The 26993-nt window shown below is 44.4% G+C and overlaps 2 protein-coding genes across 21 annotated transcripts in view; one reads left to right on the forward strand and one right to left on the reverse strand.

Annotated features, from left to right (window-relative positions):
- Positions 1 to 22099, reverse strand: part of INTS9 (integrator complex subunit 9) — a 69233-nt gene extending 47134 nt beyond the window's left edge. Inside the window, exons 1-7 of one of the 4 annotated variants that reach the window (XM_040552465.1) lie at positions 21961 to 22099; positions 17910 to 18037; positions 13070 to 13130; positions 10561 to 10623; positions 7341 to 7480; positions 5526 to 5612; positions 647 to 767 (exon numbers count right to left, since the gene is read on the reverse strand). In XM_040552465.1, the coding sequence (XP_040408399.1) occupies positions 647 to 767; positions 5526 to 5612; positions 7341 to 7480; positions 10561 to 10623; positions 13070 to 13130; positions 17910 to 18037; positions 21961 to 21969 (609 nt within the window). In that variant the 5' untranslated portion in view covers positions 21970 to 22099. Of the gene's footprint in view, positions 1 to 646; positions 768 to 5525; positions 5613 to 7340; positions 7481 to 10560; positions 10624 to 13069; positions 13131 to 15488; positions 15644 to 17909; positions 18038 to 18927; positions 19065 to 21305; positions 21443 to 21960 lie in introns of those variants that run through there. The other 3 variants (XM_040552468.1, XM_040552467.1, XM_040552464.1) reach the window with 3 other exon arrangements.
- Positions 22100 to 22303: 204 nt separating this feature from the next.
- HMBOX1 (homeobox containing 1) overlaps positions 22304 to 26993 on the forward strand; it is a 107722-nt gene continuing 103032 nt past the window's right edge. For 5 of the 17 annotated variants that reach the window (XM_040550562.1, XM_040550552.1, XM_040550559.1 and 2 more), the window contains exon 1: positions 22305 to 22644. The gene's annotated coding sequence lies outside the window, so the exon portion shown is untranslated. Of the gene's footprint in view, positions 22645 to 23324; positions 23389 to 25017; positions 25549 to 26993 lie in introns of those variants that run through there. The other 12 variants (XM_040550561.1, XM_040550550.1, XM_040550558.1 and 9 more) reach the window with 7 other exon arrangements.

Here is a 26993-nt window from a genome sequence, read left to right on the forward strand (position 1 = left end):
CTCAACCTGCCCGGTTGTTAGACCAAGCTGCAGCTGTTACTTACGCATGATACTTAGGTATCTCAGATTATTGAATTGTTGGTTCAGTTCATTCTAGAAGCTACACCAGATTATAGTTAATTGTATTTGAAACAACAAACCTTAGCTGGGAACCTTCGGAAAGGAGCATCTGAAGTTCAGGTTGAACCATTAGGTTTTGTTTACAATTCCTAATTTGCTATATAAAAGAAAGTGGAGGAGGCTGAAGCACTCAAAAGATTCCCAGAAGTGAGATACAGTAACTCAGGAGGGGATGTGGCTTACAGACAGAGAGGATACATTCATTTGGTACATCCTCCCAGCTCTCAGTGGGCCAGCCATCAATTCTAAATTCACAGGTACGCCTTAAAATTGGCCTCCCCTGAGGAAGAGGAGAAACAAATGGATACTCCCTGATTTCCAACAAACAACAACCCTTCCGGGGAGGCAGACTGGGGTACATTGAATACAATCTTGCTTTGCTTTCCCAGGTTAGGGTAGCTAGATCTTACACAGGATCTAGAAGGAAAATAGAAAAGGAAGGGCATTTCTCAGTCATTTCCAGGGGAAAAGCTGGTAAGCAACAAGTTGTTGCTATTGACCTGAGGAAAGCTTTGCAGATACTCACAATTTTCTGGGAATATCCCACCAGCTGGATCTTGCTGAGCGCAGCGTTCACCTCTGGCATGGTGTAGCACTTCCTCCACATAGACACCTCCACTGCGTCCTTCAGGGGGGCTGGCAGCAACCTGCAAAGATCAACAGGATCTGGGCATTTTCACAACTTCCTGATGGACCACCAGCTTTTATTTCCATTTCTATTCTCCTGATATTAGATTTTCTTTTTTTTTTTTTTTCTTTTCTTTTAAATATGCCTGGTGCTTCAAAGTGAGGAGTAAGGCCTTTTGCCTGTTCAGAAGCAGAATCAGATTTTGCCTCATCCCAAAATCTGCTCTCCTTCTGCTCTCTTTGTTGTTGTTCCTACCCAGCCTTTCCTTCAAAGTAGCTGTGATAAAGGTGCTATAGCAACTCCTGGGGTATTTTTGCCACCGATGAAAGATGCTGGCTGATCTGACACGTCAACATGAAATGCACTGCTCGAATTGGTAGACATGACTGGGACCTTGGTTCAGTGTCTGTTTTGCACATCCCAGTTCTAAAACTAAGAATTTCAAAACAAAAGTAAGCTGCAACCTTGTGATTCAAGTATTGGTACCAGATCATGAACAAATGTGACCTCCGCTCTCAGTTTTGTAACCCCTGTCTTACAAGAGCATGGGACCTCCACTTCTTCGCCTTCAGCTCAGATACCCTGCCTGCCCTCGGAGTGCACTGACAAGGAGACATTCGCTGACACTGCAGTGTACTCTGAGATCCCCTACACGGAAGTATTTAAGATGTTTTACACCAAAGGAAAAAAAAAATCCATCCATTCTGCTCTCCACAGACGCTGCAAGTTAGCTGGGCAGTGTTGTCAAGGGAAGAAGTGAACCGTAATGTCACAGGCTGCAAGAGAGATGGCTAACTTCTGGGAAATAAATCTGCCTGAGCAACATGAACTGAGGCAGGAAGCAGCACAGCTGCCAAATGCATAAGAAGAATAGGATTTTTTTTTTTGTATATTAAACCAATGCTAAATCAAAGGCTAATTCAAACCAATTTCAAAAGATTTATGGAAATTGGTCAAGTTTCTTTGATCAATTTGTTTAAAGGAATTTAATTTATTGTTATATCTACTAGGTCACTGAACTCCTCCATAATTTAAGATACTGAAGAAAGGATTAAGACCAGCTCTTGCCAAGAGTGCTGTACAGGTCTAGCGTGATAACTGTAATTCCAACACACGCTGGCTGAAAGCATACTGTGCTTAAGGAAACAAACAAAGCGTTCAAGGTCTTTTTTGGGAAGTCATAAGCAACAAAAGGCCAAACAATGTGGATAGTTGTCCACCACTGCACTGAAGCAAATTGCCTGTAAAAGCCTTTAACCTACCATAAGAAGCATTTACTGTTGGATGCTTTCGGGAGCTTCTCTTCTGGGAAGGAGAGAATATATCTCCAGGTAATGGAGGAAAGTGGGGAATTGTCCTTGGTGACAGGAGTAAGTTCCTATTAGCCCTGACTCTGTGGCTATGTTGTAAATATACTCGGATTCTTAACGGAGACCAGTGGGCTTCATTCTTTGCTGGTTCCTCAGATGTGCCCCCGCTGGCATTCAACCTGTCACCTGAACTTTTAAAATCCGTACAGGTAGTCATTGGAGGATATTTTAAAGTCTGGAGTGAATCTGCTAACACTGTGGCAAGATCCTACTGTGGATCACCTCGTAACAAGCAGGTGTATGTGGGCAGAGGCAGGGACAGCCATAAGCAGGAAGGTATCGTGAAGATGCTCAGTCTAGTGGTTAATATAAAACCTTGAGGAACTCAAGGTTTTAGGTTATCCAACTTTTAGGTTGGATATTAGGAAGAACTTCTTTACTGAAAGGGTTGTTAGGCATTGGAATGGGCTGCCCAGGGAAGTGGTTGAGTCACCATCCCTGGAGGTCTTTAAGAGACGTTTAGATGTAGAGCTCAGTGATATGGTTTAGTGGAGGACTTGTTAGTGTTAGGTCAGAGGTTGGACTTGGTGATCTTGGAGGTCTCTTCCAACCTAGACGATTCTGTGATTCTGTGATTCAGGGACTTGTATTCTTAACTGGGCATCTGCACACAGCAGTTGTTTCTGTTCAATGCAAAGGTTAACGTTTAGTATATTATAGTGTAACATGTTCTTGTTTGAAGGGAAGGGAGGGTGTAGGTACCAAAATAGATTAGAAAACTGGCCCCTCTTGTCCACTACCTTGTCTCAGGAAACACTCTGTTTCAGCCACTTGATAGGAAGACATAAGAAACAATCAAACAGGTAGTCACCAAAGTGTCTTTCATTAGGCAAACTTCCTCTTTAGTCCTCTTGAATCCTAATCAGCCTGAAAAATATCCTGTCTGAGCATCTACAGAGCTTCCACGAAACTGCACATTTAAAATAAAAACCAATGGCAATAAAACTTGCTAAGCAATTAGTTCAGACTGGATCTGATAATGGAAAAACATAAGCCACTATAATGAACTTATTACATTTTGTACAGTATTTGCATTTAAAATGCTTCAATGCTTTATCTAATGAGATGATAATACTTTTGTGTTTTATACCAACTATTCAGAGTAAAACTAGCTGAACTGTAAAGCAGAAATGGTGATTGATCAGCCTGAAAAATTAAAGTTAGACTCGGAAGTAATAAGTATTCTGTTCTAGTAACAGCCAAGTATTTAAAAAAATTACACCAAGGATCACATTTTCTTAAATAATGGATGTCAGTCTTACCCTGCATGTGCTATTAGTCAGGTGTTAATTTGTGGATGTTTGCTCACATGCTATAATAATCAGTTCCATTCACGCTTGCATGACACTTGTCACCAGGAATCTCAAGATACTTTGCAAACATTAATTAAGTCCCTGTATAGCCTGTATGGAGGATAGGAGCTCCATTTTACAGAGGCATAGGTAAGTGAAGGGGGAAACTCAGAGCACAGGTGGGGCACAATTGGGAAGGTAATTCAGATTTGTCCCTTTTCCAGCTCACAGACAACACTGGTTCATACCAGCCTCAAGACAGAGTTTAGGATAGGTAGAGTTGGACTTGATGATCCTCGTGATCCCTTAAAGCTTAGGATACTCTATGATTCTATGACTTACGTTACCAAACAGCTGCAGGGCTACCAGTTATATTCAGCCATCCTCACTATCATTAACATTTCTTTGCTCCGCCTCTATCTCTTATTTAGGCAAGGTGTGCTTTTTACCTCTAGAAGTTGGGGAACCTGCTGTCTGATCGAGGTTCCCAGCCATATATTATATTGTGGCAGTGCTCTCTGCCCACAGATGTCCTGTAAGTGGGACAGAAGGGTTGTTCCAGTCTGTCCTCCTCTACCTTCCTCTTACCTCCATCGGTAGGTACCTCATTATAACAGCAATTTGATAGTACCAAGGAGGAATTGTCAACGTTAGGGTATTTCCCGAGCAATATAAGACAGAAAAATATATTTTAAATAGAGCTCCACCAAAAAGACTCTAGCTTTCTGGATCAGTTAAATCAGAACAAAGATCACCTGTCTGAGTTCACCTCTGGAATAGTCAACGACATGCAAAGTGCTCGACAGCACTTTTTCTAAAATATGACCACCAAGAAAGTGACATTAAATGAGCTCTAAGATATATGATCCTCCTTTATACCATGCATACAAAACACAGGCACTAGTGTGACAAGAATAATGGCTCCAGTCCTCTCTTGCCACATCACTGTGAGCTTCAGGAGTGGTTTCAGTCAGGCCAGCAGACTCCAAAATTAAAAACTACTATTCTGATGAGAGTATATATCAACCAGCACAAAATCATGAACAAATTTATTATCTTTGGTTTTGCTTTACATCTACGTTTCACTTGTCTTCTTCAGAAAAGACAGTTCCTGTGTTGAGAAAAGACTGCTCCTATGCTCAGCAGGGGAGTATAATATATAGCTAAACATATCTGGATGTGTGATTTCTTTGCTTTGCGATACTGAAAAAATGGCAACACTATATTTATAACTTATTAAATAATTCATTTTTAACATTTAACTTTTAAGTCAAGCCACATTAAGAATTAGGAATAGCAAGTGGGAGATCAATTAAAATGCACAAAACAGTTGTTAAAAATAACTTTCTTTAACCAGTCCTATCTTTAAAATGTGCTACCAATGAAACTGTCTCCTCTGTAGAACATATTGTGCACCTAAAGTTGTCTGTACTTCCAAGGAGAGCATTATCTGCAATTAGTAAACCATAAGGAAAAATTTTGGATTACACAGAGTTCAGAAATTTTAGAGGTAGAAGATCTCACTTTCGAGCACCTTGTTTTTATGTATAAGTGGAATAACAGAGAGGGAGTTTCCAACTAACCTTTTTCTCTTTCAGCCTTCAATTTGCTTCTAAGCTTTAAATGAAAGTGAAAAAAACAAAACACCTCTCTGTTGTTCAAGCATAAAAGAGGCTGCATCCCTGGGAAGAAAGGTAGCACCGCACTGTGGTTGGCTCCCAGTGACTTCCAACAGCTCAGTGTCTTGCGTTTCTTAGCTTTTCAGTAAACATGAATGTAAATAAAATTTTATATTAAAAGTATTCCAATACAATATAATTAAGTTTAAATAGCTCGCTAATTTCATCAACTTTTTATGATGCTAACACAAAAACCTCTCATCATGGAGCTACCCTATGTGAAGGAAGAACAGGACAGGCACGTGTCTTTCTGATTCTTCTTCCAAGAATCAGGCTTGTGTTGATTCTGTACATCACTTAGGTATTTTTATTTCTGCTTAGTGGTACTAGCAAATCAAATCTCAAATGATGGCAGGTGGCCCATCTGAATTCTAAACTTTGGTTAGAGTTTTAGCATTTGGGGACAGTCAGCCTATCCAGGTGGCTTGTTCCTTACCTCTGTACCTCCTTGTTCTTCCACATGGAGGCAGACTGAGCCTTTGGCACACGTTCAATGGAATTCACCAGTTCTTCCATGAGAAGTCTGAAAAGACGACATAACTAAATTAGTACTGCAGCCTTTAAGGCAAGACATAACTTTGTCCCAAATGCTTTCAGAATATCACACAAATTGTAACGCCATCAGGCTGTTTTAAAGAGGGGCTCTTCCTGCAGAGGCATCACAGCAATTACCAGTGCCACCCTGCTGAGTACGTTGGCTTTAGCTAGTCCAATTCTGTCTGCCTGGTTGTGACAGCAAAGGATCCAGCCTACTGAGTTAGGGATTATTTGGAAAGTGGAAGGACAAGAGAAAATCCCACCTGCTGCACAAGGTGATTTCTACGTTACTGACTGCTTGTCATATGGGATGAGACAAAATACATGAAGAAAACTTGTTAGCTGATGCCTGTTTATCACTTAGAGAAGCCAAGCACAATGTCAGAGGGAATCCTCCTCATCTACAAATGCACAACACAGTACTTGACACAGAAATGTACGTCAGGTATTAAAAACTGGTGCTAGAGATTTCACCGCCTAAAACTAAACTGCATTTGTGAATAGCATGCATGCTTCCCCTTGAAGGTAGAAAGCGACAGATTTAACTGCAGAAAAACAGTATCTAGAATTACTTGGGGTGGGGAAAACCATACCAGAGTCCACCTTCCAACAATACTATGCTTGTTATCTTCAACTATCGACCAGCAATAGTCCAAAGGTCTACTAGTAGTTCATATTTATATAATTCCTTCCTCCTTCAAGTGCCTTCAGTTTTTGTTTGTTTTTACACAAAGGGAGAATTACTTCAGCATAGAAAGTTTGTAGAGGACCTTTAATAGACAAAGGTTCCTACCCTGAAGTGCTTACAGCAAAAGTTCAGATACCATGGCCCAATCTGTTTTCTAATGGCAGCTGTTCTCCATGAGAAATACTCAAGTCCAGTTAGACGACATTAAGGACCAAACTTGCAACCCTTACTAGCTGGAATTGACCTACCCAATCAGGAAACAACTCTCAAATTTTCTACTTGTTTAGACATTAGGAAGAAATTCTTCCCTGTAAGGGTGGTGAGGCACTGGGAGGTTGCCCAGACAAGCTGTGGATGCCCCATCCCTGGAGGTGTTCAAGGCCCTGGGCAACCTGATCTAGTGGGTGGCATCCTTGCCCATGGCAGAGGATTAGAACTGGATGATCTTTAAGGTCCTTTCCAACCTGAACCATTCTGTGATTCATGTTTCTGCTGGTTTAATTTAGCACTTCTCTTTGGAGTTAAGAGCTTATGAGAGAATCTCAGCTGTCATTTATAATGAAATCAGCTTGAATTCCCTTCCATGGTATGGAGGCTGGTACAAATCTCAAACACTGAAAAACTATAAGGCAATAACCTTAAAAGCATTTGCTGTTTAAAAGACTGGTGATTCCTCTTCTGTTTGAGGGGCGCAGAGAGGAGCAGGAGAGATCTTTGATTCATGGTTTTTGAAGGTTTGAAGCTGGCTTTATGATACTTGTTGCTCAAGGTGTCTCAGCCCACACAAGCTCTACTACCCCACATCTGCCTGGGCTCAACACAAAGCACCTGCTGTAAATGACAGACAGTTCCAGAGTTTGGGAAACATTGAGTTAACACATTTTCAGCACTAAGGACTTGGCTGGCATTCAGCTACTGCCTAAGAGCCTCTTCGGAACATTAGACACCACTCCTCTACCCATATTGTCCTTTACACCTTTTCCTTAGCAGTGATGAAAGAGTAGAGAATATTAAGGGTCTTTTTACCTGCCAATTTGAACAGTGGGCTCAGTGGCGTACACTGTTCCAGTGAATCCCGTGTACTCCGTGATATAGGGCAATGCCATCATGCAGTGATAGTTGGAGATCAAGATTACATCTACCGTGGAGAGGTCAAGCAGCTCAGTCTGAAAAGAGAGGAAGGAGATAAGCAACATGTAACCCTTTCATACAGTTGAAACAATGACAGAAAAACTTCTTGTTCTCTATTTTTTAAACTTTATATTGCAGAAAACTGGTTTATAAAAAATAATGGGGGGGAAGTGTCAATTTTTGCAAAGACCAGTGTTTCCTTTAAATTCACAAGAGTTATTAAAAAGCCCTCTAAAATTATTCCCTTCTCAAATCTGAAGAGGAAACCATGTCCTGGGTTTGTCTGTTTCATGCAATGAAATGGCTGCCGCTAAGAGAAGCGCTGTGATTACACTTCTATCAAAGAACTGATGCGTTTACTTCCTTAGTGAGGAACACTGCCAGGCACCAAAACTTCTGCAGGAACAATTTAGCAGAGGGTCTCATACTTTTTATGCTGCACATGATACAGTACCCCAGGAGAAAGAGATGAATGCAGATTGTATTTATTCATACGCTTAAAATAATTCATGTATTTTCCCAATCTAAATGCTTGGCATCTTTATCATTCACATTTTCTACAGCTAGAGATTAAGCTCATTCATATGATACAACAAAACAGATGGGTGGGTCCAATTTGTTTTGATGTGACAGCTAAGACAGCAGTTCAGAGAGTGAAAAGAGAAGATTTCACACATTGTTAAAGGAATTTTAATTAGAAATATTTACTGGTAATGCTATAACACAAATGGTGTCAAGCCAGAAATTTACAAGATATATGACCTCTAACTCAGTTATTATAGAGCAGCTAATGGAATTCAACACTCATCAAGCACATATTATCTGATTACAAGGCTTGGTCCAGCAATTTGAATAAAAATGGCAAGAAAGTAGGTCACTCGTCTTTTCAGAGGGCTGACACAGTGTTCTGGTGACAAGCTGCTTAACTCAAAACTAAGCATTCACGGTTTCAATCCATGACTACAGCTGATTTCAGAGGCATGATCTCCAATCTGAGTACAGCAGGTGAAACACTATCCTCCAGTTCATGGCGGGACGCCTTCTACCTTACAAAGCTTGCCAGGCAAAAGTACACTCACTACGTGGTATCAAAGAGCCTGCTGATGCCTGCTCCTACCAAGCTGGTCCTTCACGTTTGATTTTCAGCTGTGTCCAGGTGATACAGAACCAAAAGGGAGTCACTCCAGCCCAGTGAGCCATCGGGAGGTGGAGGAGGATACAGATCATCACTTCCAAGCTTAAATGTCCCAAGTCTCAGCATTCTGGAAGCATTTGCTAATAGGATGAAAGGGTGTCAAACCCAAAACAAAGTAAAATCTTCCCTGGGATTCACAGCAATCTCACTAAAAGTGCCCACGGAGTGAAGAGGTTTAAAAATGTTTCCTGAATGTGAAGCGAGAGAGACCAGAAGGTTGCCAAGCAAAGAAAGGGCCGCACTCTGCACTCTGACATGTGGAAGTGTACTCTGCTGCTGAGACAGCCTCTTATCACCTTGTGGCTTCTGGATTACATTCAAACCTTGGCTTTCTTTGGCAGTGGTGTTCCTGGAAATGATACCGTGATTCTCTAACCGCTTTTGCAGACAAGTTTCTTCAAAAGAAGTGGCACAGAAAGAGAGAAAGACAAAACAGTTTCACACAAGCTCCTTCTTATACTGTGCTGTTGAACACCAGCAACATCTCTAAACCCTCCTCCAGACAGGGCAGCCTTTAAAGCTAGAGATGTGAGCTGCGTATCACTAGCAGATCTGATCCTAGTGCTTGTGGAGAAGACTTGGCATCTGTTGGGAACCCACGGAATGAAAGCATTTGAGAGGCTATCTGTGAAGTCCTGTACATGTGCAGCATTCCTTCACATTGCCTCAATTCCAAATGGAATCCAGAGGCTACACTCTCTTTCCAAGATCTGGGACATAATGGCACTTTCTGGGCATAGAGATGCTTCCTACACCCCTGCCATTCCACAGGACAGTAACCAGAAAGCACACAAGAACACAGAATTATTAGTGTTTTTATTTTGTGATCAGATTATATCCTTTCCTGCTGGGGAAAACAAACTCAGATCTGTTGATATAATTTCCCAAAATCAGTACCAGTGCTGCCAACTGGCTTTGAAGAATCAAGATGACAAGAGTCAGAACCTGCAAATGGTGAGTTTCATGGAATCAACAGGCATAAACACCGTTGGTTAGAACCCCAGCAAGCTGACAGCAATCTTCCAAGACAGATTTGCAGTTCCTGTCAACAAGCTCAGGCAGAAAGAAAAAAAAAACCCTGCCCAAAAGCAATCCCAACATGAAATGAAAGAACTGATGTTATCACGGCCTGAACACAACTGAGGAAAGAAGATACTGTTCCCAGACTATTCGCCATCATTCATCCTCACTGCTCTCCGCTCAGCTTTTCACTCTTTCAGCTCTCCTGCAGACAGGTAAGCCCAGTTAATTCAAACACTTGCACAATAGTCTTGTTTTCCTTTTTTTTTTTTAAACCCAGGTATTCTTGGCAAAACCAGCCTGAGCAGCAGGTACTTGCACAGCTATGACTGTGGATAGGAGGGCACAGCTCTTCCCTTGAAGATGCAAGGACGAATAGTGCAAAAGGCAGTAAAACTTTTTAACTCAAATTTGCTGCCAGCAGGACAGCACATCTGACTGCAACCCAGCGGCACCAAACAGTGCCTTAACCACAGCCCCCAGGGGAGCTCCAAAAGGCAGGCCATGGGTCCGCGGTTAGAGACAAGCAGCTTTCCTTGTCTTCATGAGCTGCCCTTATCTAGATCAGCACATGCATCCTGTCATAATCAAGTCCAGCTCAGTTATATTGTCTTCGGAGGGCCCATAAAACGGACAGTTAGGTCTTTCTTATTCTTTTGTGAGATATTCAGCTACTCAAGGAGACCTTCCAGACCTCCCAAAATCATTGCTGAAAAGGGATGTTTCCATTCTTTTTCCAGTGTCATAGATACTAGAGGTACCTTAACACTATGAGGTTTCAGTATTATTATTTACTGAGTAGTAATAAATTAGCATGAATCTGCTAATCACAATAATTTAGCAAAGTTCTCCCACACAACAGTAGTCAGACTTTTAAGTAACGTTTTGGAATAAACTCACCTCTGGCAAACAGAACTCAGGCACAGAGTCTACAAACACATGGCCAGAGCACTCCTTTAGTTCCTGCAAGAAAAACAAATCAGAAGACACAAGAATACAGTATGTTACTCCAATGCAGTGAGTTTCTTCGCACTTTCAAACCTTTTCTTTATCATTGGCAATTTCCAATCCTCTACTGCACTATGTTTATTCCCCTTCTACACATCATCTGGTGTAAGCAAATCTGCTGAAATTGCTTTCATGGGAAGTGAGGCTGCTTGGTAGACTTCAAGGGATCAGATCCTCACTTAGAGGAACAAAGGCAGCACACTCTGGTAAGTGCAGAAAAAACTGTGGTAACCACTGACTGGTTTGGCTGGGGCTACAAAGGGAGCAGTTAAAGAGGTGCTGTCCTATGAAGCTGAGTTTAACAACAGAGGGTGTCTGTCTACCAGAATCAGAAGTAAAATGATCTGAAAGGTGGGTCATGAAGACCTCTCTTCTTGAAACTGCAATTTTCCCAACCTGGAAGGTCTGTACAGCAATCTTATAGTGTCCCAGCTATCCTACAAATTCACAATTTAGTTTTGGTTCCCAAAAACATCAAACTTTTTCTGTCTTACTTGTAGCAGAACACAATTTTTAGCCCGTCTCAGAGCACTTGATAAATTCCCAAAGGGTGTTTCAAGTTCCATGTGGCACTTCTAATTATATTTACCCCTACTTGATCTCTAGTCCCGTTTTCTTCCCCTTTTTCAAGGGCTGACATCAGAAGTTTTTGTCAATGGAAGCGACATTTTTCAGTATGGAAAACAGCAAACAAAAATATTCTCAACTCTAATCCTAGTATGCATCACAGGCTAGCTATCACCCACACTTTCTTTCACAGATGCTTCTTTTGCTTTTTCCTAAAGTGAGTGGTCTCAGCCAGCTTCAGACTGATAGAATTAAAGATTGAATCCAATTCTTAATAATTACAGTGCACCTGCCAACTAATAACGAATGAGCAATTACATCTAGTGGCAGAAGTCTCCTAACCTCATCTCAAGGGAGTTCAAAATGATTAAAACTAGATCGCAGGAAATTTCAATGCCTCTCCAGGACGTAAGTTTTATAACTGTCATCCAGAGAGTGCTATAACAGGAATGTCCACCCAACATGATAAAACATCCTCCTTTGACTCTTTCCTTTGCCTTTTTCCAGCACGGGTCAAAGTATTTACCATTCCAAGCAGTTACAACGGTCAAGGTGAAGGTAGGAGATGCTGCCTTTGAATTTTTAACGCATGATTTCCATTGACACTGTGCAAGTTTGAAGATTCTCCTGTGCACACACTGCAGCAGCACCACAGAAATGTAAATACATCGCTTAGAAATAGACTGACAACCTATCTGTTCGTCAGAATAAAACAGAATCCAAAGGCTCAGAGACCAAGAACGGGGTTCAGGAGAAACAAATTCCAGGGAATTCAAATTGGGTAACTCAATTCCTGCCACTGAGCCTCTGTAGCTCTGTGCTTCCCCGTTAGCATGTGCTCTGCATAGAGCTGTTACTATTTTACTAACAGAAGTGCTGCCTATACAGTTTCTTTTGTCTCCAGTGAGAAGAAAACTCAGGTCTTTAATCTACAATCTTCAGCTCTCTTGCCTGTAAAAATCAGATCAGCCCAAAAGCCCTCTACAAAAGCAACTATTATTACTGTTATCCTTTAATGTTCACATAGTTGGAGAACAGTCTATTAAAACAGTATTTTCTCTACCGATATCTACTGTTGCACACATCTGAAAAGTATGCCTATTTTACTATCATCTGACATATTTTTGTGTTCATTGTTCCCCTATGGCAGATCAAGCTGAATGCTGCAGTGCCTAGTTTCGGTTGAAGTCCCAGATAAATTCTCATTACAAAACTAATGTAATGAAAAGAGGGGGAAAAAAAGAAAAAAAAAGCGTCTCTCATGTAGCTGAGTCAGTCCTGTGTCTTAGAATTCAGAGGCTGGAGATAAAATCTTCCCTGCTATGTCCAGCGGCAGAACACATGTTGATTTCAACAGAGGCCAAAGACATGCTTTTCCTCTGTAAGAGACCTCCCATGGGCAAACCATTCACTTACTTACGGTTTTCCTGTCTAAAAGAGGGAACGATACCAACCTCATTTACAAGCAAGTTATGAAACTTTAGTGGCAGAAAAGTGAGACTGTTGAATTAAAACAAGGCACTCTACAAAGGTAAAGTACTATTATTTATGGAGCTCCGCAAAGTAAGAAAATACTCAAACAAATGATTTCTGCATTTAAAAAGGCTTTTTTTTTAAAAAAAGCCAGGCTACCTCTGAAGACTGAAAGCCTCAGAGTTGCTATTAGCATTTTGTTTCAAAATGTTCTGCTCTACAAGGACACCACGGCCAGTAACGGTACACATAGAAACCTTTGCGATGAGTCAGCATGGAAGTACTGTTCCTGTAGCGAAAGCTCCTCATCTGTCAGTTGGCTTTTCACATGGCAAGAAAATTCTAACCATCAGTACAGTACCTTGTCCAGAAATGTGCTTCCATCTTTCAAAACCCAACCAGGAAGCTTGGACAGCCTGGGGCTGCAAAAAGAGAGGAAAAAAATACATTGAAAAATGAATTCTACCATTATCACTCATTAAGCACAGACCTTCTATTTGGTGTCATACAGGAAGAGAAAACCATCTCTGTCTCAGGGAGCTAACAATCTCCATAAAAACAGACAGACAGTTTCATGGTGTTTTAAGTGTTCACTGAAATGACTTTTACAAATCATGATTATGACACTTATATGCTTAAAAAAGAGGGTGACATGCAGGGAGTTTGATTTTAGTCATTTATGGTGAGAATTTCAAAAAGGCTCAGTACTGTTTAAGTTGCCTTAGGTGAAACTGGCTGTATAAATGGAAGAAGGATTAGGGCAGCAGAAAAGTTTATGTCTGAAACAATACAAAAGCACTGTAAAACTGAATCTGCCTTGGGACAGAAGATGACAGAAAAACAGTCACATTAGCAATGGCAGGGAAAGACGAAAACTGTGGCCTAAGTCATTTATAGACACAGAAGGTTTGATTTCGTATCCACATAAACCATGGTTTTATGCTCAGCTCTCACCCTGAAGACCCACACCAACATCTGTACAGGGCATTTACCTGTGATGGAAGAAGAAAGGAGCAAGCAGGGTTTGCTGTGACCTGCAGGTTTTATGCTGGCAGGTCTGGTACCAGTCAGCAACAGATGTCACCCCTCCCACCCTCTTTTTTTTAATTTTTTTTTTTTTTAAGAAAAAAAGTTTAAAATGCTAATAAAGACACTTCAAGGATAACACTGTAATCCTGAGTTTACAGCAGGAATTGCCACAGCATTTCATGTCACCATACTTTAGTGACATGTGACTTTTACGTGAGCCTATAACTTAGCTCTGAAACCGCTGTCAACCCAAACCCAAGCATACCCACAGAAATCCAGACAAACCAAGGAAATGAGAGAATGAAACCTACCTGGAACCAAGTCCTGCAACAAGTTAAAATTTGGAGACAGAACTTGAGAACCTGGTTGCAATGAAATCTGCAAGCATTTTGCACTGAACTCCGAAGAGGGGAATACACCGTAAGGGCTTTTGAATTTAAGATCTTGAAAATAGGAAGTGATTCAATGGCTCGGAGGAATCTTGTGTTTAGAATAACATCAGTATAAGAGAACAAATCCTAATTGGCATTCCATCAAGTCACGAGAAAAAGGGGGAAATACAGACTCGAGCAGTGAAGATGGAAGGTAAGAGGTGAGAGCAGAACAAAGTGTCATAAAGCAGCAGCAGGAGAAGCTACACCAGAGAAGTGTAACTCTTTTTTGCGGATAAGGAGCAATTCTGAAGAAGTCTGTTGATATAAAAGATGAGGTGGCTAAATGTGCTCGTAGCTGAAATGTTAAAAAGCACAGCTTCAGTATTTTGGAGACTGAGGGGGTGGGCAAAGTTATTGCAGAGCAAGTGAAAGTGCTAAAGGAAAAGTTGGGAGAATGCAAGAACAAGCCACCCCGATATGCAACAAATGTGACAGAAAAGGGACAAAAACATAGGATGGAAGGGCCACCTGCAGGGCTGTAGCCCAACATCTTGGAGCCAACACTATGCCAGGTCAGTCACAGTTTTGTTTCACCGCATCTTGCAAACCCCTGGAGAATGATTCTAGAGCCTCTTTGGGGACGGGTGAAAGTGCTAGACTAAGAAAAACTTCATCAATGAGATGCTAATGTCCCACCTGAGGTTCTCAAGATGCAATTTGTGGCCACTAGCCCCTTATGCCGTCTGTCACTCGAGAAGAGTTTGGCTCTGTTGTCTTTGTAAGTCCCTTTCAGGTAGTTGCAGACTGCTATTAGCTCCTCCTTTAGCCTCCTCTCCGCCAGATCAAACAAACCTGGCTCCTCAGCCTCTCTGTGCAGTCACAGGCTCTGAACCCCAGCCATCTCAGAGCCCCCTGAGCCCCCTCTCCAGTTTCTCAACTTCCCTCTTCAGCTGGGAATCCAAACCTGGATCAACCTGTGGTTTCACCAGCACGAGGCCGAGAGCAATGAACTTTCCTTGATCTGCTGGCCCTACTCCTCCTAATTTAGCCTACTGTGTGGTTTTGCCTTATTCATGATGAGAGAGCTCTATTGACTTGTGCTAAAGCTGGCATCCACTGAAGAGCATACAGCCTTGTCAAGAGAGGCAAAATTAGCAGATGGCTCCTGTATGGGGGTCAAAGTGGAATAAGCAATGTAGGACAGAAAGGACTCTACCTTGAAGCCAAGAAGTAACACGGTTTCTGCCGACATAGTTTTGACATTGTAACAGAGTGATTGATTAATCCAAAATAGCTAGAACTGTCACATAAATAATGTGAGCAAGTGTGTCATGGCTAGACAGGAAAGGTTAAGAGCTTCCCACATGTTCATTTTACCGTTTTGCATTTGACTTTGGTACAGGGGAGAAAATTCCAGTTGACAAACTTCCTTTAAAGCACACGAACTGGCATGGAGAGCTTGGCAACTGCAGTACTTCGCACATGCTCCGTGGGCTGGTGAGAACAAGGACTGCCATTTCCCGGGCAAGGTGGAATCCTAAATACCTTTTGATGGGATTTTTTTTGAAGAGCAAAGAACTCTAAAAAAAAATGTCCAGTCCTTTTAATGAATCAAACACTACAGCACGTTCCGCTCTTAGAGATTAAAGCATAGGCTCTCAAAATATTTGCTTAAGGAGGTCCCATGTCAGGTAAGACACAGGCTCTAGTTGCATAGCAAAAAATCGTCTAATATCATACCTTTATGCTCCACAGAGGTAACAATTGGAGCATTTTTGCAGACCACGTATAAAGACTTGCAGAGCCCACGTGGTTCACGAATCCTATTTTAGGGATCTCTGGTTTAAAGACGGCAGAGAGAAGCATAGCTCCTCTCTGGTCAGGGTTTCACACTGGCCCATCTCAGCCTAGCTGCAAGAAGAAGCACTCCTGAGAGGAAATACAGCTGGCAATAACCTGAGACCTGAGATCTTCAAATTCTTGCTCTGCTACAAGCTTCACGTAAGACCTCAGGCAGTCGGTCCATCTTTTAGTCTCTCCTCTGGAAGATGACAATGTCAGCTCTCTATCACCCGTCCACATTAATAATACACATTTGAGTTTCAGAGGTATTTAGACATCCTGGTAACAGAGACCAGATATATAATGGTACTACAATAAACACTATAGAGAGAGAAGGACTTTTTAGTGGCAGCCACTTTCCTCCTCAAGTTTCTAACTCACTTCCACAACTCCCTGCAGGACATCTGCTTTGTAGAACACCAAAGAGATCAATGACTTGCTCAAGTCCATGTGCTCAGGACAATCCTTGCTGCAAGGGGTGTTCAATCACCTTACCGACAAGATTGATTGGATTTAAATCCAACTGTTTGCTCCGATTCCACTGGGCCATCAGGGGTCAAATCTGACATCCTTTCTTATTGAGTTTGAGTCATTTTAGTGCAGACATTCTGGAGGTACTTGGGGAATTCCAGGTTGTGACCTGCAATTTGGCTGTTCATTCCCAGGGCCTGCTATCAGTAGACAAAGCTGGCATATCCCCCGGGAGCACTGATGCCTGCAGTTCTAAAGAACCTCTTAAGCTTTTGTTCAACCACCCAATTTTGCTATTTGTTCCTCTCTCCATTTCCTTTTTCTCTTGGGGGTGGGGAGAAGCTAAGGCAAGGCAATTCTGTCTGCACCTGGATTTCCCCAAGTATTTTGATGCCCTCAGAATCTACTACTGCCCCTAAATATTGGGGTTAGCAATTACATTATGGAACAGGACAAAAATCAACAATCATGCCAGTCTTAAGGCATCCATTGCACACCCTACAGCAGATCTTGGATCTCCACATCCTTGCAGAATAATGCATACATTGTCCCTGCTTTTCCTCTCCATAAATAACAAGTCATAGGAAGTGCTGGTCAACTGCTCTAAGCTCATTAGGTTGCTTATGAAACTCTCTTCCCCAGTCACATTCTGGCCCTTTCAACCAAGCCCCCCTGAACCCACAATGTGCCTCACTTGTTTCATTTTGGATCAAAGTTACTAAATGGCTTCTTGTGAAAACTCTCCTGCTAGCTTCACATCACCAGGAGTTACTCATTCCCACCTTCCCAAGCCACCATTTTCGTAATTTGTTCCATTTAATGCGTGACATAAGTCACCCTGACTGAATATTCAAGTCCATTTACAAGCCTGGGAGAAGACTACTTCGTAGTTAGTGCATAGGACGGGAAGTCTTGATCTTGGGATTGTCTTCTAAACTACTTTTCATTTCACTGCTGTTCCATTCCTGTGCCCAGCTGCACTGCACTTTTATTTATTTAAATTTTAAAATGGAACAATTATGCTATCAAGTCAACTAACAAGGACGGTTAAGTGCTATTTTTCTTTGCATTAGTCTGTGCTCTGACAAAAAGCCTGAGAAGACAATGGTTAAACAGTACTTGCTGGGCTCTGCGCACTCCATCTCAGTTACCCATTTATCTCATCTTGCATGAAGAAGCCAGAAAGATGACAGATATGTGACCTCACTTGTGCTGAGCAGTTGCAGCAATACTTTACTGAAGCTTAGAATAAATTATCTAGAAAAACCAATCAATAAATCCATAAAATGTCTTCCGTCTACTGAGCCAAAGGACGTTATTTTGATAAAGAGAATTTTTAAGTGAACAAAGTCTATTTATGATATCAGATGATGCAGTTCATTTGTACTCATCCCCTCACTCCTTCCAATATACCATTTCATGCAGAGCACTCCAACTGCAACCCAAGAAGGCGCAGCCTAAGTGCTTACAGGCCACTGAACATACCTCTGAACCAGCGGCAACGGGAGGAAATTGAGGGTAGACGTCATATCCAGCCCACAATCCAACATGATGGTGGTGGATTTGAACTTGAGCACGTTGCATGGTAAGGTTGGATGTCCCGACAGGCAGTACTGAAAGAAGAACACGAGGATGAGATACTCATCACCTTTACCAACACAGCCGCCTCCCCAAAACTTGACTTTTTTCCTCTTCTTTATATACAGTTTCACGCACGCTAGAATGAAACCTGATTTCCTATGAATTTCTGTCTCAAAACTGTGTGCTTGTTGAAATTCCCCTGCATCAGGGTATTAAGAGGCAGATTTCATAGAATATCCCAAGTTGGAAGGGACCCAAAAGGATCATCAAGTTCAGATTTTCTTCAGGCAAGGTTTTCTCATCAGAAGGGTAAGAGGATGACATAGCTCCTCTCTCCAATATAGGACACTTACAGTATCTCTTTCCTCTAACCATCACCTATTTTCAAAAAAAAAAAACAAAAAACCAAACACAAAACTATGGAAAATTAGTATCTTCAGAATTCAGTCCTCCTGGCAAAACTTGTCTGAAACTGGCTAGCGAATCTGAAAACTCCTTGGGGGTGGAAACAGAGGGAGGGAATTCCTGCAGAAGCACAGGTTTTATTTCTTAAGAAACCAGCCTAAACAAACAACCTAGGTGCAGCCCACAGCTCCTGTGGCTGCTTGGCACAGCTCAACAGAGGAAGCCGTCGGTGTGCGCGCTGCAGCAGCTCTGGGGCATGCTCTCACCTGCTTTTTGTCTTGCAAAACGTAAACAGGAAACACTAGGGAATGGACCACCGTACCTGAATGGAACAGTTTGTGTACTGAGAAATCCCAAATGCTTTGCAAGCTTAATGAGCCAGTGAGCAGGTTATGTGCAGGGGCACTTCGGCATCATTGAGATGCAGTCGCCTCTTGTATGGAGAGTGGCAAACATTTAACGAGGCACAGGAGCAGCTGAAGCTCTGAATAAGAAGAGAGGTGAATAAAAATGCTACCTTTAAAAGGTGAGATTAGAAACAAATGTCTGAATAGAGCGTGGCCACCTCAGCATGAGGGTTTCTCTTCCTCGAGGAGGGATTCGATGGTTCTTCGGGGACTGCAAGAATAGGAGATTTTTGCATCTCGAATGCGAGTTCTTGCAACTCAAAGCCTGGGCATCTGGTATCACGATAACTCTCAGGTGGTCAAACTTCGCTTTTACATTCAAATTTTTGTCAATTAAAAAGAAAAATATCAACCGGTTGTCCATGCACTGCACTAAAAACTCAGTCATTTTCTCAGTCGTTTATACCTTGTGTTTGCTTTCTGCGCTTCACAAAGTGGAAAGAAGGTAGATTAATCATTTCATTTTCTGCCTCTGCTCACAATATGTTAACACGGGACTGCAACTGTTTGAATTAACAACTCCCAAGGAGAATATTCACATACGTTCATCAAAAAGCTGTTTTTAAATTATATTTAAATATTAAGACGCTACTAACCCCCAAATATTAAATGAAGACTATCACAGGCTTTTGTTTTAAATTCGTAAAGCCTTAACTATTAAGGAGCAACATTACATTTTTGCCTGCTATTACCAAAGTTTAAGAAAACCTTAAAACAGCAAGCTGGCAAAGAAGTGCGTACACATGAACACCTGCTCAGGTGTCTTATTTGTGAATGTAAAACACGCATGTGAAATTAGGTTCTCACCAGACCAGAACTTTGGCAACTGAAGCTATAAACCCAAGTACGTAGAAAGAAGGAAAAAATAAAATCTAAATTATTTTTGTAGCTTTTAAACTACCAGTAATTTAAAAAGGCGGTGAAATATCACCGCTTTTATCAGCGAAACACTTTCTTCCCTTTTTTAAAGGATCACGAGTAAGATCGTGACCCTGACATCTACAAGCTAACTGGAAAATCTTCCTTCTTTTCGTCTTTAAAAGCATCTAAAATAATCTATATCTGTGGCTGTCACACCATGGCAAATGGATTCCTGGGAGTCAATAGGCTCTTTCTATCAGATTCACATAAAGCAACTGAAGAAAAAAAAGCAACTCATATATGCTATACAGCTATTTGCACATGTGACACTTCCAGGGCTGTGTCTCTGTTAGAATTTTAGATTAGGAATCCAAGGAATAGCGAATGCCTGCACTGTTACATCTCTACATGCACTATAAGTGTGATATTTTATATTACTTCTACCCAGTTCATAGTTGATACTGGTTAAAACAGATCCAGAGATCCCAGTAAATAATACTCCTGACCAGGCTAAATTGCAAGCCCTTTTTGCTCTTAGATCTATTCTCTTCCATCTTTTTCTCGCTGATGACTAAAGGTCAGCGCAGCTAACATACTAGGTGCCTTATCTCCTAATTAAAAATAATGATGGAAAAGTCACAAAACATATACAAAAGGCTACGAATATGCCCATCTCGGCTCACAACTTCCTTGGCGGGCTTCGTAAATGGGATGAAAGTTTGGCAAAGGGATGAAGATGAGGGGCTGAAGCCCTCGCAGCGATAGGTTCTCAGCAGACATCTGGCTCACGTTGAGCGCTCACCAGCCCAGAGCACTGCTGGTGATCTCATGGATGGCAAGGGGACAGAGAAAAGAGATGACGTCTCACGCTAGCAGCTCCAAAACATTCCACGTTTTGCAAGTTAAAGCCAGTGCTCTGAGTTGTGACTGCAGCCAACAAATACTGCAGCGCACTGTTCCAATACTAATATCCCATGCTAGCAACTGGCGTCTGGACCTGCCTAGACCACAGCACATTTGCAGTTGTAGGAGCCCAGCATTTTCACTGGATTTGGAATCAGGTCTGCAGGCTGTTATCTCTGCCTTATTCGGAATTCAAACCAAACATATGAGAAAAGAGGATGACATAGCATCCAGCTCCTCCCTCCTGAAACCCTGAGGTTCAGTCATAACTGCAGACAAAAGACAAGATGAAGAATCTGGTCTTATGATCCCAACTCCCCAAATGCATACGCAGATCTAAAAAACGTTGTAATAGAGCTGGCAGACAGCTCGCATGTCCACCCCACGCCCTTTCCCTCTCTCTATCCCTACACAAGGCTCTAGACACATCAAAGAAGTCCACATTTCCACTACAGGCTTCATTTAAAGGTGTCTGATTTAAAGTTTGCAGTTTTTCCCTAAATTATGTCAGCCTCTACAGTCACATCCAGCAGTGCTTTCTCCCACTGCTAGGGTTCATCCAGGCCAAGCCTGATTACATATGTATGATTATGGGGGAATCAACCCTTCAATCACCCACCTGAGGAACTAATTTTACAGTTACACCACAGACTGGGAGTTACTGGAAGTCTAAAATCAAGCCCAAAATCCAAGATCAGTTCTACAAAGCTTCCTCATGACAAACCTCTCCGTCTCACACCCAAGAGCTGAGATTATGTTTGACAACAGGTGAAATGCATCAAATGTTACGCTCAGATGTCCTGAGAGCTGCTCAGGCTTTCACCTCCTAAGAACCGCACCACGTTAATTGCAACAAGGAAATCCTTCCTGGAAAATAAATTAGCAGCTGAATCCACATCTCTGGGAAACTTAGAAGGGCTGAAAAGGGAGAGCAATAACACAGGCTGTGTACTTTCTGAAAATCTTCCCCTTAAAAGACTGGAGGGAAAAATTTTACGACAAGCACCCCCTTCAAAGGGGTTCCCCAGGCAGGGACCAGCACCGGGATGTAGGAGGAGCAGGATTTGTGCCACAGCCCTGGGGGCGAGCTGGTGCTTTGGGATCAAGGCTGAGAGGAAGCATACTTGTGAGGGGCTGGGGGAGAGCTCCTCGAGCTCCTCGAGCTCCTCCTCCTCCTCCTCCTCGTTTTCATCCTCTTCATCCTCCTCCTCCTCTTCCTCCCTCACCCACAGGCAGGGAGCCAGGGCTTGAGACCCCCTCCAGCCCCCCACCCACTCACTTAACGCCCCCCCCTGTTGTATAACGGCCACATAACGCACCCCAAATCCCATTTCCACCCTCAGCAGCCCAGGTACAACCCCAGCCCGCCCCCCACTCACCAGCTTCATGCTTCGCCCGGCGCTATTTACGGGGACAATCCTGCCCCCCACCTTCCTGCTCCCCCCCCGCCTCGCCCCCAGAGCATCATGGGACTTGTAGTCCCGTCGCCTCTCCCCCCCTCCCTCCACCGCCCACGATGAGGTCATGGCCGAGCCCGCCCCTCTTGCCCACCCCCTCCCTCCCTCCCGAGGCATGCCGGGAGTTGTAGTCCGCACCGCTCTTTGCCCCGCGCTCCATTGGCGTGCCGAGCCGCCGGGGCACGCCGGGAGTTGTAGTCCGCGAGCGGCGGCTCTCCCCGTCACCCTGGGGAGGGGGGAACTACAAGTCCCAGGGTCTCACAGCTGCAGCAGGTGGGAGCTTGGATGTTGATATCAACATGGCGCTTGTCAGACAGACAAAGACAGTCAGCCTGGTGTGATTGAGCCAAAAAAAAAAAAGAGAGAGACGGAGAGGAGGAGGGGGAGGCAGGAGGGGAGCGAGACGGGGGAGGGGGCTTCTCGTCCTGGGGGGGGCTGGGGAAGGGGGCGTCGGCAGCTGAGGGACCCCCCCCCGCTATTGTTCTCCTCCCCGTGCACCCCCCCCGGTCATCTCCCCTCACGCCGGGGCGGGGGCGGGCGGGGGGGCAGCCCCCCTGCGGCTGCCGTTAAATGGTGAGGTGGTGGAGGAGCCGCCGGCACCCGGAGGTGAGTGGCGGGGAGGGGAGGGGGCGGGCTGCAGGGGAAGGGGGGTGTGTGTGTGTGTGTGTGGGGGGGGGGCGGTATGGGGGACCCCCCCTCCACCCTTTGCTGGTACCGCTCTGCCTGAGGGGGAGCTGCGCTGTGGGGAGAGCGCCTGGCAGCGAGGGGTGCGTGGGGGGGGGTCCTGGGGTCTCGGGTGGGGGGGGGGGTCTTGGGGGGGGGGGGGGATCCTGAGGAGCTGGGGGGGGGGGTTCTGGGGTTTTGGGGGGGGGGTCCTGGGGAGTTGGGGGGGATCTTGGGGTCGTTGGGGGCGTCCTGAGAGGGTCCTGGGGGGGGGGGGGTCCTGGGAAGGGGGGGTCCTGGGGACTTTGGGGGGGGGGGCGGAGATCGTGAAGAGCTGAGGGGGGGGGTCCAGGGGTCTTGAGGGGGGATCTTGGGGACTTCGGGGGGGGGGTCCTGAGGACCTGAGGGGGATCCTGGGGCCGGGGTGGGGGTGGGGGGTGAGCAGGGGCAGCCCCCCTCAGCCCCCTCTCGGAGTTGCAGCCGCGGTTTGGGGGGGGGTCTCCTTTCGCCGAAGCCCCCTCCGGCAGCAGGAAGGTTCCCCCGGCTGGGTAGGGCCCCCCCGGGAAGGGAGGGGAGCTCCTTATTTTATTTTTATTAGTATTTTACTCCCCCCCCCCCCTTCCCTTCCCTTCCTCCCTCGGGCGTGAGGGAGGACGAACTCGCGGCGGCGGAGTCCCCTCAGACTGGGTGGGTGCTGGCTGCCGCTTGCTTTATTATTATTAATTTTTTTTGAGGGGGGGTTGTTTTGGTGCTGTTCGCCGCTGAGTTTGGAGCTGGGCTGCTGCCACCTCCCAGGCTGTGGTGGGGGCCCTCCTGTCCCCCTCCTTTCCTCCTGTCCCCCCCCCTTTTTCTTTCTGTCCCCCCCCCCCCTTCTCCCTCTCGGGGTGCCTGAGGGGGCTCCGCGGCACCCGGGGGCTCCTTCCTGGGGCTTTTCCGGGGCTTTTGGGGTGGAAGAGGGGCCACGGGAGGACCCCCGATTGGGATCTCGATGTCACCCCGCTGGGGGGGATTCCAGGGGGTCTTGGGGGGACCTGGGCTGGGTCCGAAGGGCTCTGGCTGCTGGGGAGTTGAACGGGGGGGGAAGGAGGGGGGACCCCGAGGGAAATCGTTCCCCAAATGTGTGCGAAGAGCTTGGGTGGGGTGTCACGGCTTGTTTGGTCGGTACTTCTCGGGAGGAGGTGGGGGAGAGGAGGCTTGGAGCTTCTCTGCCTCTGCCCGGGGTCTTTTTTCCCAAAGAACGGCGCCTTTGCCCCCCAGGACCGGTCGGAGGAAGGGGCAGGGAATGCTGCTGACCCGTTCCCCTCGGTTTTGGGGTTAAAACAACCCGAGACTTGTGTGTTTTTTGGTGCAGAATACGTCTGCGAGACAGGCTGAGCTGAGTTCTTCAACCCCGGTTTTGTCTGATGTTTTTTTTTTCAGTTGTTCTAAGAGTGTCTCATGGTATGTTTGCAGAGCACTTCTTCGCGAGCATTTTTTTTTTTTTTTTTCCCCTTTGCAATAGGTCTGAGAAAAGCCTCGGTCATGTGTGCTGTTTTTTCCTAGTCCCTTCTTGTTGGGGACAAAAACTGTTTTTTTTTCTGGGGGTGGGGAGGGAAGAAGGAAGAGGAAATGAAGATTGTAAGCATGTTTGCCGCTCGTCCGTGGAGTCGGGTGTATCTGAATTTGTCCTCGTGCTCGTGTAACGTTGGGAGAACAGATAAGTGGCTTTAAGTACGAAATGCACGTGAACTAAAGCTGGAAGGATTTAAACTTTGTAGGGAGGAAAGCATGAAGCTGCTGGCCAGGGCACCCGCTGGAGAAGGCTGCCGGAGCAGGTCTGACAGACGCTAGCTACGTGCCCCTGCTCCAAACTAAACGGGGACGGAGGGAAAGGAAACTGGCGGAAAAAACTGCCATTTGCATGAAGGATAGCGTGTAAAATATAGTGTGCTGGAGAAAGGAATGGTGCTGTGCAGACGGTTTGTGGGCTCGCAAAACCCTGAAGTGCCTGCTTGTGTCCCGTGATATGACTAGCTCATTTCTGCAGGGCTCATCAGGTACAGGCTCTGCTTCCTTCCTGGGATGGTGCAGCTGGCATTTGATTTCCTCCATGGATGGGAGAGGAGGAGTCCTGTGCAGTTTTTTTCCCCGAGATGATTGCATTTTCTTTGGCCTTGCTGTACCCTGCCTCATTAGTAGGAACTGCATCTATATTTATTTACCATTATACCGCGTCCCTTGGGATGTCGGGTGTAGTTTGGAGTAGGTATATATGGATTTATCACTCTTAAGATTTTTTTTTTCTCCCATCATGCTAGGGCCAAATCCTTCAACAGCAGAGATCAAACTTAATTTATTTCTGTGTTTTGCGTCTCCCTTTTTGCCATTTCTCTTCCAAATTGCTAAGAAAACATTTCTGACATACAGATGGGGGGAGGGAAGTAGGAGAGAAGTGGGAAACGGATAGAATATTATAGTGCAGGGGTGCATTTGTTATCTGCATGCTGTAGGAGCACCGAGCTCAGTGAAAGAGCAGGGTTTGATATCTGAAAACTGGGCTTTGGGAACGCTCTTCCCCCTTATGTGATTATTCTGTAGCCCCATGACAGCCACAACTTTTTCTGTAGGGTTGACAGAATTGTCTGACGAGCCTGGGCATGAGGCTGGGAACAAGGAACTTGTGTTTCACTCTGTTCCTCCTATCGTTCCTTTAGCACCAGTGCAAGCACCCGAACAGGCATCAGCATTTTTACTCCTGTGTCATCCAACTCCGTTCCGAGCAGGTCTAGACGACATTGTGGTATGCAGACTGCCAGCTGTGTTACAGGAGTGCTCCCGTAGGTGAAACTGCAGGCTTTTCAAAGAGTGGTAAGGAAATCTTCAAGCAGATCCTGGGTGGATGAGGCCTGCTTATCTCTGTACCTACTCTATTGAGCAGTCAGGAGCAATTCCTTTCTATTTTGTTGACCTTTCTAGAAAACGGGCGTCTCTCTAGTAGTGCGATCTGGTAATTCCGCGGAATTAGTAACCAGTGTTTGCTGCAGAAAGCTTACTTCTCAGGTTGTTGTTTCTGTGTGGATCTTAGTGGTCTCTTTTAACATCCCTTTGAAAGTTCATGGCTGTCCAGTGTTTGGAAAGTTAAATTATTAGGAAGCATTTACTTTATAGTGATAATCTGTAAGTTTATGCAAGTGTCTGACGTGTTTTCTCCTTGGTATCTGGAGCCGGGAAGATGATGGAGTTCTGTCATTTGCTTTTTGTTTTGAATTTTATTTATAATAAGCGTGAATTTCCAGAGTTGTCCTGGCATTAACTTTTGGGACTGCGCTTTGTTGAATGTCAGCGATGCAGTTTGGGTCTTTAGGATATGGTGTTTGGGAGGGGAACTGCAAGAACTGATGAACCTAAAACTTGGGAAGTGAAAAATCCTGTACTGTCTCTTTCATGAAGGCATCTCTGAAGACGTTTGGTTGTGTGTGTTAGAGGCTAAACAGATCTGCATGAAATGACAGCACGTTTGAATCTGAAGAAAGCAACTTCTGCTTTACGGCGATTTCTGTGCTGAGCTTTCAGGGGCAGCACGGAATTTCACCTGGCAGCTCTGGGATCTGTGGCAAATATTTTTCATCTTCTGCAGAGTTCAGGTTTTGAAATCAAGCACTTGAAGGGGTGCTGTCAACTTAAGGTTCCTAGCATGCCTTTGTTTCTCCTCCTGATGACTTCATGCAGCTTTGGCACTTCTAAAGTCACTGAAGTCGATTTCACTTCATACTGATTTTAATGGAGCAGGCATTGGATCTGCATGCAGGTCCTCGTGGGATTGCCCCTTTAATTATACCTATGCTGATAATATTATCTTGTGGATTATCAATGAAGTGAGACCAATGTCATGGTTATAGTGGGATTTTTAGGAGATAATGAGGAGAAATAGATCGTTTTTGGTGAACTCATATCCCTAAAGCCGTTCTTTATATATTAGATTACTAACAAACTGTAGGTTAGCATTCAGATATTGCTGTATTGCATAAAGCTCCCTTCTGCAACGTACAGAGATTAGGGCAGCTGGCTAGCCAAGTATACTAAGAGTTTGTATTTGAACACTCAGCCATGCAAACTGATTGAATGTTAGCTATGAACGCAATTTCCAGCGTGAATGCTAAAGGTAAGTGTTTGGACAAGTGCTTTTAATTTGGGAAACAAAGCAAGCAGGAATAACAGGATATGAAAAGAAAGTGTTATTTTTCATTTTGCAGGTGGCAAACTAAGGTGTAGAGGGATTAACTTGCTCAGGTTCCTACACGGAGTCTGCAGCA

Source organism: Cygnus olor, chromosome 3 (genome assembly GCF_009769625.2).
Source record: "Cygnus olor isolate bCygOlo1 chromosome 3, bCygOlo1.pri.v2, whole genome shotgun sequence".
In the NCBI taxonomy this organism is placed as follows: domain Eukaryota; kingdom Metazoa; phylum Chordata; class Aves; order Anseriformes; family Anatidae; genus Cygnus; species Cygnus olor.